The sequence below is a fragment of the Polyergus mexicanus genome, unplaced genomic scaffold (assembly GCF_030449975.1).
Source record: "Polyergus mexicanus isolate NDT 795.1 unplaced genomic scaffold, iyPolMexi1.0 SCAF_18, whole genome shotgun sequence".
Classification (NCBI taxonomy): domain Eukaryota; kingdom Metazoa; phylum Arthropoda; class Insecta; order Hymenoptera; family Formicidae; genus Polyergus; species Polyergus mexicanus.
In genome coordinates, this window is record NW_027223338.1 from 77,586 (window position 1) to 95,165 (window position 17,580).

Here is a 17,580-nt window from a genome sequence, read left to right on the forward strand (position 1 = left end):
ATAAAGACAAACGCTTGACGTAGATATACTGTGTTTATGGTAGTAGCATTTGCCAAGCAATCTATAAGTGCCGGTCTACGATAGGTGGTTTAAGCCTTAAGCCTTAAGTAATTGACTAATCACACAATCAAGTATGAGGAGTATACTCGTCTGTGATTGGTTAATTTCTTAAGGTCTTTAAATCACCTATTGTAGACTGGCACTAAGCAAGCAAATAATATATATAGATTTAAGAAATCTACATTTATGGAATCATGGATTACATAGTACATGTGTAACAATTATTCGGAATAACTTCTTTTAGTCATGAAATGCTGAAACTTGATAATTTCAAAATTAACTATCAGCCTTGAAACATTGAAATTGATTAAGCGTTTGACCAATCGGAGCAAAGCAGCTTGCCAGTTGATTGGTCAATCCGCAACTATCAATCGTAACCCCAATCGCAACCGAGTCCGCAATCCGTAGTGTAATACGGCCTTAAAAATAGTATATACTTTTCTCTTTACTATAATAATAAAAAAAAAAAAAACCGAGTTTGCGTCGAATTCCAATTTCCAATTCGATTTTATCAATCTGGATTTGCGAAAGGATTATTTATAGATGAATTCCTTCAGTTCCCCGCATCAGGCAAATGGTAAATAATTTTTTTTTTTTTGCAGCAATCGAGCCTATTGATATCATTAATATCTATAAATTGTTTATCAGAAGATTTATAAAATATGGAGAAATTGGAAAAGATACAATAAACAGTTTTTAAGTATTCTCTGGTCCTTAGACAATCCATCCTTATGAATATAATCTTTGTGAAAGTGGGAATGTATACTCGAACGATTTAAACAGTTCGGATTAAAATATATTTATAAATCTTTTTAAAGAATTTTTATTTTGTCATTGATAAGCTGTAAATATTAAGTATAAGAACTTAGTCCTTCAATTATAATATTTCTCTGTTACGCAAAATTTATATTTTCTGCAGTCGTAGATGAAATAAGAAACTCTCTAGTTTCTCAGCTGACTTTTTTTTTTTTTTTTATTATGATATTTTATGGAAAGTCCTAAAATATTTTACTTGGACGTCTCAAAATTGAAAACAAGACGCTATATAGGATTCACAGTCTATTCTTCCTTCCTGCAAATGTTATTAAGATTCCCTTCACATGCTTTTGTATACATTGCCAAAGTTCTAGCCATTCTACATTGTATAGAAATCATTGCTGTTAAAGATATTACCAAATTTGTTATCTTCGTGTATTCTTGCGATATGATGGAGACCTTAGTTTCGATAGATTTTATCAAAGAAAAAAAAAAAAATTGTTATATCTTGTATATAAAGGATAAACTGGAAATGTTATCTTTAAAGAATAAAGAGATCAAGATTATATGGATATCCGCACATATTAGAATTTCAGGCAAAGCTTTCTAAAGTTATATGTAATTTTCTTTGAATATACTGTGAAAGACGCAGAGTTTGTGTATATTTTTTGAATTGGTCTTACTCGAAGCTTTACGATTTGTTTGTGGCTGTGAGAACGAGAAGCTATCCCATTCATTGCTAATAAAAAAGAAGAAAAAGAATATTTATCGCATAGCAAACATATTATATTGAATTCTCTTCTAAATTTTGTTTTAGGCTCCAAAAAGCCAGAGGCGATAAAAAATCAAGGGCGTTTGTACAGTATGAAATATTGTCCTTTTGCTCACAGAATACGACTCATACTTGCTCTAAAGCAGATTCCTCATGACATTGTAAATATTAACTTGCGTAATAAGCCGGACTGGTATTTCCAAGTATGTAAAGCGTCATTTTTAACTAACAAATTTAGTTTTTTTTTTTTTTTTTTTCTTGCTATTTATACAAATATACTTTTGTTTTAGGTTCATCCAGAGGGCAAAGTGCCAGCTTACGTAGACACAGATGATACAGTAGTAACAGATTCTGTTGAAATAGCGAATTACTTGGATCGAAAGTATCCTGCGCCTCCTTTATACAACGATGAAACAAAAAGTCGAGATTTAGAACTATTAGATCATTTTTCTAAGGTATCGAATACAACATTGATCTAATTTTTTTCGTAGAATGGAACATCCAGGTTTTTTAATAAATATTTTTTTTCTACAGATTATAGAGACTTTTTCAAATTGCATACATAACAAAGATAAGAGACAGTTTGAAGAGATTATAGTTGAGGCAATGGATAATTTACAAGAATTTGAACAAGAACTTGGTATACGCAAGACACTTTTTTTTGGAGGTTTGCGTAACTCTTCTTATTTTTCTTTCTTTAGGCATCTCTTTCCTGAATTATTAATTCATGTTCTGTCTATTAGTTTTTTGACTCTGATAAGTAAGAGATTTGTATCTTATAAAATATTAATGTTTACATTTTTTTTAAATTCTTATTTTATAAAATGTTTGTTTTAGGAAATAATCCTGGTATGTTGGACATTCTAATGTGGCCCTGGTTTGAGCGTGCAAAGGCTCTGACTATACTTTACAAACAGCGTGCGAGTCTTGACAAGGAGAGATTTCCTAATCTTGTAAGTATATAATATCTAATATAATTTTTTATATTTATCAACAGTTTGGGTTTAAACATTTATCACAGTTTGATCTTAAAGATTTGCTCACAGCAACACACGAGCAACACTGTTTTCAAAACTCATATTTTTAACATCATATAATATAAATAATTTTCTTATTTACATGAAAATGATTTGTTAATATTATCAAAAGTAATTGTCTATAATAATAATAATAATAATAATAATAATAATAATAATAATAATATTAATAAATTTGTTAACGAGAAATCTCAATTTTTCTAACAGCAGATCTATTTGAATTACAATTTAACATATGCCTCTAGCACAAAATTACATTATTAGTGGATTTTTCATACACATTTGAAAAAAATTAATTATATACTAATCGCACTGTTTGCTCTATATCAGATAGACTGGTTGGATGAAATGAGAAGTCAGTGGTTTGTCGAGGAACATAAATGCTCCTATGAAAAGTTTGCAAAATTTATAGAAGCTTCAAAAGCGGGAAACGTTGATTATGACAATATTTAAATGCATTTGCGTAATATATCCTAAAATGCCGCAAAAATAAACATCGCTTAATATAAATGACATATTAACATTATTACAGTATTAACATTCCAATAGCATTAACATCGATAATATAAAAATAGTATTAACATTGGATACTCTACCTTATCTCATTTAATTTGTACGTATTCAATTTTGTAAGTTTAATATATAATAATTAATACGTAATATTTTTATACTCTCTTTTTCAAATATACTGTGCATATCATATGTAGCGGCAACGCTTTTTATAATTTATTTATAACTATTACGATACTGCTTGATGCGGTCTAATTTAAATAAAGTAATTTAGTATTTAACATAATTAAAAAAGATACTTCACATATTATATTAAGAATAACTACATTCTACATTTTAACAAGATACTAACGGAGCTACTATAATTGTATTCTGTGCTATATAATAATCACAATTATATTAATGTAAAGTGTAAATTATAGCATTTATAATATACGTTGATCTCTTATTATTTATTTGCTCTTTAATCGATAATAAACTTTAATGTAATAATAAAGCTTTATTTAATGTATATAAATACATTCCATGTTTTTATAATTTGTTTTTCTACGTTTGTATTCTTACACCGTTATTTCAAATGATAAAAAAATATTATATGTTTTTTTTGTTTGAATATTTAGAGTTAATAAGAGTAATATAAATAAATTTAATTGTATTTTTTTTACTGCACGTGGTTTGATACATATTAAAATTGTTCGAACAATTATCACGAGAAGTTTGCTGCTCTGATTATTTCGATACTTTGAGAATCGCAATATGCTTGCATTTCGATAAATTTTTCGATAGTCGATACTGTGTCTATATATGCATATGTTCAAATCGTTGCGTATTTTTCACGCATTATTAGTGCTGAAAAGTGAATCTCAAGACACAAAATCATCACAAACGTCTTTCGTACAGTATCAGTTGTGTTACATTAAAACGTGTATAGAATTAAACCCGTGTATTCAGAATCAAAACTTTTCTAGCACATTACACGCACTGTTATCTTCCTAGACAAAGTGCGAGAAAGAGACAAAATTGTCGCACGATCATTGCCAGGTATATTGCATATATCGTTTTATATAATTAGTACTATCGATATTATACTTTCTGCATTTTCACATATTGTAATAAAAATAATATTTTCGAATTAATATATTATAATAAAAATAAATAATACTGTCGTTGATATAATTTCATATATTTTATTTAATAATTAATATTTTTTAAAAATCATTTTTTCACCTTTTCACATTTGAAACTGATAAAAACATACTATGGAACATATTACGGAAATAATATCTTATATATTTTTTTCTTTGTATATCTCTATATCAAATAATATATCATTATTGTTTTGATTTTTGATTATAATGTATTTTAAATCTATAGTTTAATAGTATAATTTTTGAACAAAAAATTTATATTAATTATTGCGATATATTATTGATAATCGTTTCTATTAAAAATCTCCAATTATCCCGGCAATTTATCATGTGAGCTTTTTTATTATTTTATATATTATTTTGTCAATAATACAATATCTAAATGCGCTTAGCATAAATTATGCGTACATTCACAAAAAAATATAGAAATTATATTAAAAAGTTTTTAATAAAGCCAGAATTTATATTCTACATAAATATTTTATCGTATTTAAAATTACAATTTCTTACACAATTTTATATTATTCTATGTAAGGAGAATTTGTTAGTCTATAAACTATATAATAAATTTAACTATAAAATTTGAAACGAATTATTGAATTAAGTATCAGAATTGTTAAGGAGAGAAACACAACTTCAATATCTCGTTTCAAACGATAAAACTCGTATTTGTAGCACCGCATGTATACCATATCTAAAATCATACATATCCACGCTTTTATTTTTTGATTATCTTCTATTTCTTTTTTCTACGAAACAAATATATACATATATATCATATCATTGAAACATATCTCTTAAGAACACGTTTCGAACCGAAAGCTTTACAAATTATATGTGTACATTAGAAATACCTAGCTATAATTGAAGCAATTTTTTTAAATCGTGACCGGATATAAATAACTCATAAAACAGTGTAATCGTAATAGCATATAATATACACGTCACACAATTTCTGAAATATTTCTCAAATAGCATAATAGACTTATATGTCTGGAAAGATATTATCCCATGCTATCGTGTTAAGTCATTTAAGGCATTTAAGGCAAGATCTTAATTTAACATCATTTCAATTTAAAAACTATATAATAAAATTTATATAGTTAATTTACTTTTAAAGATTCAAAAAATTAGTTAGTGCATCTTGATAGCGATCTTTGCTTTTGAGATCTAAAATAATCAATTTCTACACTCTCATGTATTTCTCACTCTCACCAATTAGTAACAGAATTTGAGTTTTATTCAGTTTTTTTTTAAATGGACTTAATTATTAGAACTTTAATTTATAACTCATTGTCAGTTATCGAAATATCTAATATCTTGAAAATTAAAAGAATTATGAAAAAAGATGACCAAATGAATAATTCTTATAAAGAAAAATCGATATACAATTTTTTGACCAAAGAAATTACGGTTAAAGCACGTTCGGTTTGGTGTATCTAGTAATACAGTTCTATAAATACAGTTTACATAAGGCAAATTGACGAACATTTTACAAGCGAATATAACTTACTCCTTCTCTGTAGCTAAAGCTAAGGCAGAGAGAATATACTCAAAATGTACATATTGAGTATGTTGCAAATTTACTTTTTTTCTTATATCGGTGTTATCTGGCGTTATCAACAAAAAATAAACTTGCCAAAAATTTAAGAAAATATTTGAGATGTATCACAGATTTCTATTAGATTATATAGGTTACTTCTGTTTATATTTTTAGAGCACCGATATAACAATATTACTTTATTAATATTTTAATAATAGCATTAACTATACGCATATGAATAATTTATTGCATTATATAATTGCTTATCATATACATATACTATAAACTCAATTTTTGTTGATAACGCGTTCATTTTATCATTAGACATTGCCGATCTATATTTGTTTATGTGTTTTTGTCTTATATAAATTATTATAAGTCGACGTAAGTCCTTACAATTCGTTATAGATGCAATTAAACAATTCTTTGCAATACATTGCTACTTTCAATGTGATGCACAATTGGTTTAAATTTGTCTTTATCGACGTTTACTTCACAGACGGATAATGATTTTTAGGTATCTGTGATTTGATAATTCTTACATAAGAATTTTATAAAAATTAAAGAAAAAAATAAAAAGATATTTTATATATATATATGCGCGCGTGCGTGCGTGCGGTGCGTGCGGTGCGTGCGTGCGGTGCGTGCGCGCGCGTGCGTGCGTGTTTACATAGCTTTAAAAAAGCGACAATTATCTTCAAACAAGTTTATTCTATAGGATTTTTCAGTAATCGAAAATTAATTGCTAATGTCTCATTTTATAAACACATATTCAAAATTTATTATGCAATACAAAATAAATTATATTTTTTTGTGTGAATTGTTTTTTTATATTGAAAATAAACACTTTACTTTATTCGAAAGAATTTTTTGAAAGTAAATTTATATATTATTTGTTATTATAATATTATTGTGTAAATTGACATTTAAAATAACGAGACACTTTTAATTTCCGGTTTTTATTAAAATTCTAAGTATCTATACATTTCTATATTTTTCAAATATAAAAAAAAAATAAAGGAGATCATGAGAGATACTCTTCGCTTTTTTTTAAATTTAAAATAATTTAATTTGCAATAGTCAATGTGTAGTAAAAATGAAACGCGAATTTTTAAATACCAAGATAAGAGCTGTCTATTTAAATATAATAATTGTGATCTGAATGTAAGATCTTTAAGAGAGAAAGACAATTATATGACTCATATATGGTATATCATATATAACCAGTTTTTCATATTATGCAATCTATAATGAATAAAGTTTTATTAACTTCCGTAAAGAGACAGATATCTATCTCTATGCAGTACTAATTTTTACTGTGAGTTACGATTCTGAAATAATCTGCGCGATTTATCCTAATTATGAAACAAGCAAAATGTAGGCGGTACATATCGACGAATATATGTATAATTATCACCAGATAATGCATTTATTGGGGGGGTTCATTTTTGTTCCGAGTGGACAGCGAAACGCTTCTGCGAACGCTTGAGAATTCATCATTATACCGTTGATTCTGAAAATGTACAAATTCCAATCGTTATTTAAACTTTATTCACAATATCATTTGATTTCGATAACAAATCAGCGAAAAAAACGAAAAAAATTTCATATACCTCTCTGGAGGTAGGCGATAATCGGACTCAACGGAGGAGATATAGGCCTCGGCAGTCATGTTAACGCAGTACACCTAAAAACAGAACGTCGATATAACATTAAATTTTCATATTGATATATTGCATAATGTTTGATATATGAATTTAAATGAGAAAAGAAATATAGTTAACAAAATAAAATATCAAGAGAGCAGTATATCTCGATGCTAAAAATGTGTACATAAAAGTAATGATCTTTTAAATTCTACTCTCATTTTTTAAATTTCTATTTGTTGCATATACAGCTTTGGATATTCTTTTTAGAAAGAATTTTTTAAGAATATACAATATCTCGTATATATATTTTCATAATAAGTTCACGAGCGATAGAGAAAACATTATCTTTATTCCGAAAATATAGAATATATTAGAAATAGATAGAAAAGGAGACAGATCGTTACCTGAGCGGCACTTATAAAGAAAAGTTGGCTTGGACGAAGCCCTTCCAGCCCAGGGAGACTTCGATCCTTCCCGTTGGTCAAAGTGTGCCAAGTCCTGTGAGAGATTTGTAAAGCCCCAATATCCGCAACAATCTCGTTTCTCGTCATATTCCAATCAAACTGCGTAACATGCAAAATTAAAATTCAAACAATATATTTCTATTTCATTTATTTTTCACAAATAGCACCTTTGTGTTTTGCCCCGAACATACATAAATTTATAACATACCTGCACAGCAACATCACTTCCGTAAGACTGAACCTTACGCCAGAAATTCTTAGCGTAGAGTCGCGCGACACACTCTATCCTGGTCTCCAATCGTTTCCAAGAATCCGGCCTGATCCAAAGCCATTCGTCAATATTTAAATCTGGATTTATGGATGATTTGCGACGGTGAAAATCAAAGGCATGAAGAATCTCATGAGCGATGACTGATCCTAGTGTAGCGTGAACCGCATAAGCCGGTCCACCGTCCCATGACCATGCCCAGGATGTCATCATAACCAATGGAATTCCTTTCATGTTTTATAAACAGAGTAACTTTAAATTCGGCTCAATATCGACAGTGTGCACGGAGAAAATTTTTTGTTAAATTTTAAATTTCATTATAGATTTTGCATGTTCTTAGTAATCTTGGGACGACTTGGTATATATGTAAATATTATTACAGATAGCTATATAGTATTAAAATTTCCACACATTTCTTTATAAATATAGATTGTACCTTTTTTTAATATTATCAATTATATCTTATATTTTTATTATTACTTGGCATCTTTTTCTAATTTAAAAAATAAAATTTAACAAATTCTTATTAGTTTATTTATAAATTCTGTAATATTTTTAAAAATTAATGTTAATTAATAATAAATTATTGAAGCTTTATATGAGATATTTTGTTAAAATTTAGCCGAGTTCATTTAATATTTTATTATAATATATATTTTTTAACAAATGAAAAAAAAAATATAAAATACTTAAAAATTCATATTATCCCATGATTAATATGATTTTTACAGTAAATTTTTAAAAAGTATTCTTCCCATATATGTATGTTTGTTTGTGTATAATAATAATAATAATAATAATAATAATACTTACTGATAGTGTTTGTTGAAGACTCGTAATAGGCGTGCACAGAATAAGGATAATGATATCTGAAAATTTAAATCTATAATTTGTACTAAGAAATTGAAACCTTTAACAAATTCGGTTGATCTTGTAACTCGTAGAGGAAGAGATTAGAAATTAGACAAGAGTTTTCTTTACCTTTCTATTGCATTTTTGCGTAACGAATTTGGCTCCTCTGATCTCCGAATTTGACGAAATCTTCTCAGGACGGTAGCGATAAAATCATCCGAATCGATCACGACCTATAAAAGGACAATTTTGATTAATTAACAATTTTGATACCAGTGCGAAATAATAGGAAAAATTTGTATCATAAGCTATCGCATAGACCATATTTCTTTTAGCTGAACAATTATTTCTCAAAATCGTCTCACCTCGGCCATCTCGCGATTCAGCAAGGTATCGTTATAAAAAGCAGGCGACACTTGAAATCGACCCCGTAAGGAATTCAGTTTTAATAATGCCTGTGTTCTAGTATCATCGTCAAACCACGACTTCACTAATATACGTTCGGCTATCGTTTCTTTCACGCGTTCGAAAAGTACGGTCACCTGCGGATGATTTCGTTAAAACGAAAGTTTTATGATAAAAAGAGAAAAGGGAATTAATTATTTATTAATTGAGGAAATTAACTCTAATTATTAAATATAATACTTTGAAGAATACCGTTTATTGTTAGAATAGACATTTATAAGCATTGTAAGCAATATAAATATTTATCATTTTAAATTTATTGAGGGATAATAATTAAAAGGTTGAAGTTAAATTGATGAGTTAAGAATATTACCCTGTTAATCAAAGTCTCCAAATATTTTGGCGTGTACTGTCGCACGTAGAGCGCACTGATCGCTTCGCTAAAAACGCTTCTGGTCAATCTGTAACAGGCAGCTTCCCAATCTTTAGTAGCGTTAACGTTCACAATATCGTGCAACGTGTCCACGGCGTAGAGTAACAGCAATCCGTTATGAATAATCCTTCGTAATTTATCACAATTATAATCAAATAATCAATATGAGTGTATTATAATATACGAAATATAATTATAGAGAATATAAAGTATTGTATATTGAGGGGATATGATATAAACCTTTTGTTTTTCAACTAATCGATAGTATTGTTATCGATTTTCCTTAATACTAACTGATAGCCAATCCCACTGTATGAGAAAGTTTATATTTAATTTAATTTAATTTTAATTCAATAAGAATATATATAATTAAATTTATAATTAATCAATTTCAGTTTAATTTAATTGAAATTTATTTATTGGGATTTATAATTAATTAAATACTGTTTAAATTAATTAAAATATATTTAATTGATTTAATCAATTTAAATAATTAATAATTAATCAAGACATTTTAGTACAAATTTATTTTGGTTAAAATATGTGCGTATTATGTTTGCGTGAGAAAATATCGATACGATAAAGATCCATACCGTTTGGAGGAGCGATTAAATAACTTGCCGAGGTTACGCAAATAACGTGGTGCCGTGACGTAGACGTAGATCTGTTGATCCTCAGATGCCGGCGAAGCATATATATAATTCGTGTCATTATCATCGTGCAGATCGATACGCGGGCGTAACGTTGTATTCAGCAACGATTTCCATCTTATCTATATTCCGGAATAGAATAGATCAAGTCATCGTTTTATTTCAAGAAAATATTTGCGTGTAAACTATCCGCGTGTAATGTAGGTAAATGTGGCACTTGACAAGTGTGTTCTATTATGCTTTTCAATGAGATATTTATTGCATCTCTACTTACTAGACATTAAATTTGCATCTTTACTTTTTTTCTTTCAATTATATACAGTATTAATTCGTATACATAATTATTAATGCAAATAAAAATGTAAAATACTTATTAAGTCGATATATACATACGTAACTAAAATTTTCTTGAAGATGAGACACGTTATAGGCAACGTATACTCTCTGATCAACGTCCACCCAGTTGTATAAGTCTTTGTGCTTTGGATAAATCTGGAACAATGAACGCGGTTTGCCCGCTATTTAATTCATTCATATACACTATATACGCTAAAATTTTCTTTCATTTTATCCTCACCTTTTCTATTGATAAGCAAAATTGCAACAGCAGATTCGTCTCCGACGATCGTTCCTTAAGACTCATATTTTTTGGCAAGAATCCTCGAACAATCTCTTGAATTCTACCCGATCTTTGTACATCTTCGTTTTTCTACAAAAAATTGTTCGCATATATTATATAGATATATATATTTTTTTTAAGAATGAACGATTTTAAAAAAGCAAAAATTAGAGACATAACACTTTATTAACTGTTTTAATAATAAACTCCATAAATTTGAGTCAAGCTATCAAATAATATTAACCTGATCTCCTGTAAGAAACTCGTGACTTTCATGCTTGGTAGGGAGATCAAGATATACGGATGACTTTGTGCGATCGTAAAGATCTACGTCGACATGTAAGTCGAAGAGGGGCACGCCGTTTACTTTTAGCAACGCGGAGATCAGAGGAGTGATATCGTTCAGTATCTCCCTTTTCGGCGATAAATAACCACCTAGTTCGTCTAAAAGATTATAAACTGAAACAGAGAATACATTAAGATTTTTTTCTTATCGCTGTCTAAGTTTCGAACATTTCCCAAAATACGATAATAATATTAAGCGTATATTCGGAAGCGGCTCAAAATTTTTCATTCGCTTCAACAAAATCGAAATAAAGAGATGATTATCGAGAGATTTTCCAAATCTGTACCCTTATTCGATTATTTTTGTCTAGCGTAAGCATGCGTGTGATTCCTCATGCATATCTATCAAGATATCAATAGTAAATATATAATAACTTACCGAGTGTAAAATTTACGGGTTTCTTCCTGAACTCTCGACAAACGTTATAAAATTGTCCAAGCTTTTCGAAGGCGACAACCATTTGTCCTGTCTCGTTCGCCAACGTTTCTAAAAACAGCAATATATATATATTCTCGACCGGTGATTTTACTTCAAAGAAGGGAAAAACATTTTTCCGTGAAAAAAGCTACGCTAAGGTATAAGGCAAAGTGGGTAAAGATCGCACTCTTAAATCTGATCTGATTAGTAAGCAAGGTAGTTGCCGACCTTGAATCATGCGAATAGTATTTCGAAGGTTGCGTATAAAACGCTAGAGTTAGGACGGGAGGTGTTCTAGCGAGTGATAGGCAACCCGCGTAAAACACACACACGTACGTGTAGTATATCGATTAACGTTGCATTATTTATAGTAACGGCAAGTCGGCCGTTCGATTTCTCCTTTGCATCAGAGTGCGATAACTTTTAATCGAGAACCGAAAATCTCTCTTCACTTCTGTTTTGCTCGCGAGACATTAAAATCAGGATGACATTTGAGGGGAAACGTGCGCATACCGCGCTTTATTTTATCCATTTTAATCGCCTCCGGATCGAGATATATTTCCACATTTGCCGATGTTTATATATATTTGCCCAGCTCCCCTTTAAGAGTTTCGATTTCCCCCAAACTGAGTTGTATTATTTCCGGCGGCGATCTATACGCGAGTATAGTTGGTGCCAGTCGCTCGGCGCCAGCCATGCTGGCGACACAAAACCTCCATCGTGTCCACGATAGATTCTTCGACCAAATTGAGGTCGTGTTCTTTGTTCATTCTCTGTCCCTCTTTATATCTCTGTCGTTGAAGGTTAATAATATATTGCCGTTCATATCTCATGCGCGAATTCGGTTCTCGTCTTTTTCTCCGTCGTCGTGACGAAAGAAATCGACGAGGTCGCGAAGTACTATCGATACTTGAATATTCTTTTTAAAACAATCGAACGTGCTGTATGTCTAGTTTTTAATAATAAATTTTCTACTAAGGATATGTGAAAATAGAGATATTAATTTATAAGCTTCTCCAAGTCTATTATATTGTACGATTCTTTAACCCGTTAAACTCAACCTATTTAAAATCAATTTTTTTCTCAAAACGAAAAATTACACCCTTTCAATTTACATTATTATCTATGAATTAGGTGTAGAATAGATATCTATTTGTTTCAATTGTACATCAAGATAATACGTTTTTATTCTTTTGCGAGGAATGGTGTACTTCATAAATATTCATGACTATTTATAGACATCGCTATTCTACATTGCAGATCTGCTGGAAGTAATAGATAAATAGCACATATTTCGTGTTCTAATAAGACCGTATAAATATGTATATTGGACTAGAAAATGACGCGGTGGAAATGGAACATATAATATTTTGTTCATTTCAACGAAGATTTCCGGAAGATGTAAATACAATATAAAACGCGAGACACTTACTGCGTATATGTTCGTCGGTTTGCGCTTGAAGCATGTTAAAACTCGCGCTTGGTTGATAGGGACGTCGATCGCGAAAGTTGCCGCAAGTAAATTTATAAAAATCCTTGCAAGGATCAACGCCTCGTTTCATAGATGCCAAGATTCTTCTTGAAGCTTCCACGCAAGTATCAGTATTGCAGACACCATCAGGTCCATCTCGCTCTCTGATACAAGCTTCATCCTGAAATTAATTTTGCTTCAACAGATGTGGCCTTTTCTTACAAAACGACTCGTTGACCGTGGAATATCCGAATCTCAATTTATTTCACTCTATTATGTGTTTTATATTTTAAATTTAAAATTTTTTGAGATTAAACGTCAATAATCGATATCAAAGAATTAATTTAAATAACAAATTTAATTACATAGTTTTATTATAGTAAATATATATATATATATATATATATATATATATATATATATATATATAATAAGACGTAGATTTGATTTTATAAAATTATATGATTTTTTAAAAAATTTCTATGATATTATTTTTGTTTTTTATTAGATGCAGGATATATTAATTTATTCTTAATTTATTAATGTAATATACCATTATACATATTTAAAATGTAAGATTATCAAGCATACGAAATAGGAGAATATAAATCTGAAGATCGGGATAATATGTAAGACCCTGACCTCAACCGAGGATGAGCTTCGAATATTCGTTTCGAAACCTTACTTACTACTACGGCTTCGCGTTGACATGTATTACGACGTATATTGTGAGTAATTGCACGACTTGTCGTTTTGGGCGATAATTTCGCAATTTCTCGCGCTTGAGTAAAATGATTTAAATTTGTCATCTTAATTTTTCAAAATTTTTCTTTCCTCTTCTTTTTAATTCGAGATTATCTCTCTTCGTTATCATAACGTAAAATTTGATTAAATTCATTGCGCTAGATTAAGCGTCGATCGTAAGAATTCAGCTCGTTCGTCGTTAAACACCGATTTTCTACCTTTTGTCTCGAACTAAACTTACGATCGATATAAATTACTCATAAATTCTCAAGAAACTTACTGTTTCCAAGCTACTTAATGTTTCATATCGTATATAAGTAAGACGATTACTTATTCGCGTCACGTCATACACTCTGCACATTTGCAACCTATCTCGTGTATCGTATTCATTGTAACATAGAGATTATATTAGACCGCGATATCCAATGTCCTGCGTCTCTAATGGAATTTGGCATACAAATTTTAAAATTAGAATTTTAAAAAAATTTCCTTTGTCTACTGGTGTAACGATAAATAAAAAACGCACCAAAGACGCACAATTACGCGGCTGCTCTCCCTCCGGCAGGGTCGTGATGAGAAAGAGCACCGGGCTGGTGACTAGGAGACTGGTGACCAGCAGCATGGCGAAGGTGAGGAGCGCTTTGTGCACGGCCTTGCTCCTTCTCAGCCAGTAACAGGGTGCGCAGCATATCCATGTACCCTGGTGATGCCCCGATCTTTCCACGTGGATCATCGGCTCGTCGAGTCCTAGCCCGGGATTCTCCGCGACACCGCCACCGCTGGCAGCCAGGGTTGCGCCGTGCACCCCGGGGCCGCGTGAGCCGGCGGCCCCGGAAGCGCATAAATTATGAGGGCTCAAGGGCAACCGCGCGCCCGTCTCTCCCCGCGTCAACCTGGCCGACGCGACTCCACCGCCACCGCCACCAGCACCAGCACCACCGGCACGGGCCCCGCGGACCCCGTAACCCCGGCTCACCGTGCACAGAGCCACATTTGCCGGATCCTGTCGTACGTCCTGTCCCTAAACTCCGAGCGTCGACTCGTCGTCGTCCTCGTCGTCCGATCGTCGTTCCCTCGAGTCTCTTCGCCCCGTCAACCCCCGACGATACGCGAATGCGGCGTGAATCCACGGCACTGGCTCTCACCGAGTGAGCAGCTCGGGCTGAAATAAAATTTTATTGCAATTTGTGATTCCGCGTGAGAAATCGTGCGCTCGATTCTATTGTGAGAAGTTTTTCTCAAGATTGTGGAGGTGCGGGTCTTTTCCTTCGCAAATTTCGTATATTCGCTCGATAAGGATATTATAATGACATGGATTTTTTCGCTACAGATTATTTCTTTGGTTTAATTAGAATAGATATTTTTTCAGATTTTAATTAATAATTGAAAATAATGGACCTTAAATAGAGTATGTAAGCTTTGATAGATAAAATTTAATTCGAATCTTATTCGAAAAATATATACGCAATGTTAAAAATGTTGAAAAGACACGATAAATTAATTAAGACCTTTGTCGATATTTTTATCGAGAGAGATTGTTTTCTAGTTTTAATCAAAAAAGTTATCTATTGTACTTAAAAAAATATCTAATAATTTTAAAACAATCTTTATTCGGGTAAACTTTTATTTTTGCGTATTCTGTTGCAAAACTTGTATATGAAAATGTTTGAGGAAAAGCACTTCTGTTCTGGCTCAATGAAAAAAATATTTTGCAATATTTAAAAATTCTTCATCGCGATTACATCAGAATTTACATAATAAAATTGCAAACTTGTAAATAAACTGGTTTGTATATTAATTAATAGAAAACAATTTGTTTCACACGAGAAATTTTGCCAAGAAAATCTATGCAAAAAAATTGAACGCAAATCAAGCGCCGATCGCGTGCAGTTGCGTTTATTGATAGAATCGATCAAGTCGAAGAGAGAAGTCTAAGAGAAAAGTGAATTTTTTATTAAATTGTTTCAAGGAATATTTTGTTTTCTTTCGCAATTCAATTCAATTTCTAATAAAATTATTTAATTTGAGGATTTTTTAAAGAACTTGAAGATTAATTTACTTCGAAATTATATAATTTTATACATTTTCTCTTTATATATTCGACAAATATTTTGCAACTTATTCACTATACATTTATTCTTTACAGCAACTACAATTTTTAAGTAAAGGATACTTACGTGAATTTTCAACGAGGGTCGGACGTTCCGAAAAGCGAGATTCGCAATTTCGCTCGTCGCGTCTCTTTGCACTTCACTTTGGATTGTGCGCGAGAAATTATAAAAACGCGACGTGCACATGACGTGCTTGTTCGAAAGTAATAATAATCGACGAATATATTATCGCGAGATCTACGGCCCTGATTGATCAACGTTTGCGGCACGACGGTCCTCTGTTCTTTGAGAATTGACAGTAACACGCGGCCTGTCAGACTGAACTCGGACCTCGGACCTCGAACATTCTCGCTCTAAAACCACCCCGTTTTTCTACCCCTTCCTACTCCGTCACGTCTCGTGATTCCCTCCTCGTTTTTTTTCTCTTCCGCGTACATCCTTTTCCGCGCGTCTAATGTTTAAACCTATAAAATGTTTTAACTTTTTATGATGCGCGTAGAAATTTAATATATCTTTGTTGCACATCAATAAATGCACATTAATAAAAATATATTGCTTTAAAAATTTTTTGGCGAACAATTTTTTTTTAATGAATGTATTGCTGGAATATTTGCGCTTGTAACAGATACTACGGTGATTCTTACAGTGTATATGTCCTGGTGATGAGAACGATGAAATCAGATAGAAAAGGGACGGATGTGATAATAAATGATATATCGAAGGTACACTAGATAAAAACGATGCCAGCCAAAAAATACTGATTTTATTCATCCACCTATAACGCATACACAATAAAGTCGATTAAATCTATTTTTCAACTGTAAGATATATATATATATATATATATATATATATATATATATATATATATATATGTAATGAGATATATATAAAATATACAGAGCGTAGGGCGTTTGACTTTATGACTCGGTTATTAATTTATTTTAACTTTTATGACTTGGATTATTTCTATTGCACACGCAATCATCGAGAAATGTCTTGAACGGAGAAATGATCTACATCATAAAGATTAAGTGTCTCGCTCTGCATATAACATATACATTAACTCGGCGGAATCCTTAGATAATTTGGAGAAACAAAGATGTACGAAAAAAAATGTCAGAGCTACAATATCTTCTCGAATGAGAAGCGATTAAAGTTAATTCGAACTTTAGCCACTGTAATCGTTTAACTTTATAATCGTTTGTTATCTTAAAAATTTCAGGATGTCTCGATGTTCTTTCGCATTAGAATTTTCGTTTCAAAAAATTGTTCAAGAAATCTGTCGCTTAATAATGCGACCAGCGACAGGGATACCCTTCCTA

At 31.0% G+C, this 17,580-nt stretch overlaps 2 protein-coding genes across 6 annotated transcripts; one reads left to right on the forward strand and one right to left on the reverse strand.

Annotated features, from left to right (window-relative positions):
* Positions 1-500: 500 nt before the first annotated feature.
* On the forward strand, positions 501-15,589 carry LOC138941024 (glutathione S-transferase omega-1). 2 transcript variants are annotated; one of them, XM_070310299.1, is made up of 6 exons: positions 501-637; positions 1,634-1,791; positions 1,879-2,043; positions 2,123-2,255; positions 2,426-2,541; positions 14,710-15,589. In XM_070310299.1, the coding sequence occupies exons 1-6, from the start codon at positions 604-606 to the stop codon at positions 14,743-14,745; spliced, it is 642 nt and encodes a 213-aa protein (XP_070166400.1). In that variant the 5' UTR covers positions 501-603; the 3' UTR covers positions 14,746-15,589. The 2 variants fall into 2 exon arrangements, with proteins under 2 accessions (XP_070166400.1, XP_070166399.1); XM_070310298.1 differs by lacking the exon at positions 14,710-15,589 and adding an exon at positions 2,956-3,510 and having other exon boundaries at positions 502-637.
* On the reverse strand, positions 4,713-16,583 carry LOC138941023 (neprilysin-1). Of its 4 annotated transcripts, none has more exons than XM_070310296.1 (16): positions 16,322-16,583; positions 14,671-15,306; positions 13,362-13,581; positions 11,891-11,998; positions 11,411-11,625; positions 11,125-11,256; positions 10,941-11,039; positions 10,491-10,669; positions 9,838-9,925; positions 9,425-9,601; positions 9,189-9,292; positions 9,021-9,076; positions 8,148-8,434; positions 7,880-8,038; positions 7,440-7,513; positions 4,713-7,339 (listed from the first exon to the last, which is right to left on the reverse strand). In XM_070310296.1, the coding sequence occupies exons 2-16, from the start codon at positions 14,875-14,877 to the stop codon at positions 7,240-7,242; spliced, it is 2,205 nt and encodes a 734-aa protein (XP_070166397.1). In that variant the 5' UTR covers positions 14,878-15,306; positions 16,322-16,583; the 3' UTR covers positions 4,713-7,239. The 4 variants fall into 4 exon arrangements, with proteins under 4 accessions (XP_070166397.1, XP_070166395.1, XP_070166398.1 ...); XM_070310294.1 differs by having other exon boundaries at positions 9,838-10,024; XM_070310297.1 differs by lacking the exon at positions 16,322-16,583 and adding an exon at positions 14,425-14,582 and having other exon boundaries at positions 9,838-10,024; positions 14,671-14,755.
* Positions 16,584-17,580: the final 997 nt, after the last annotated feature.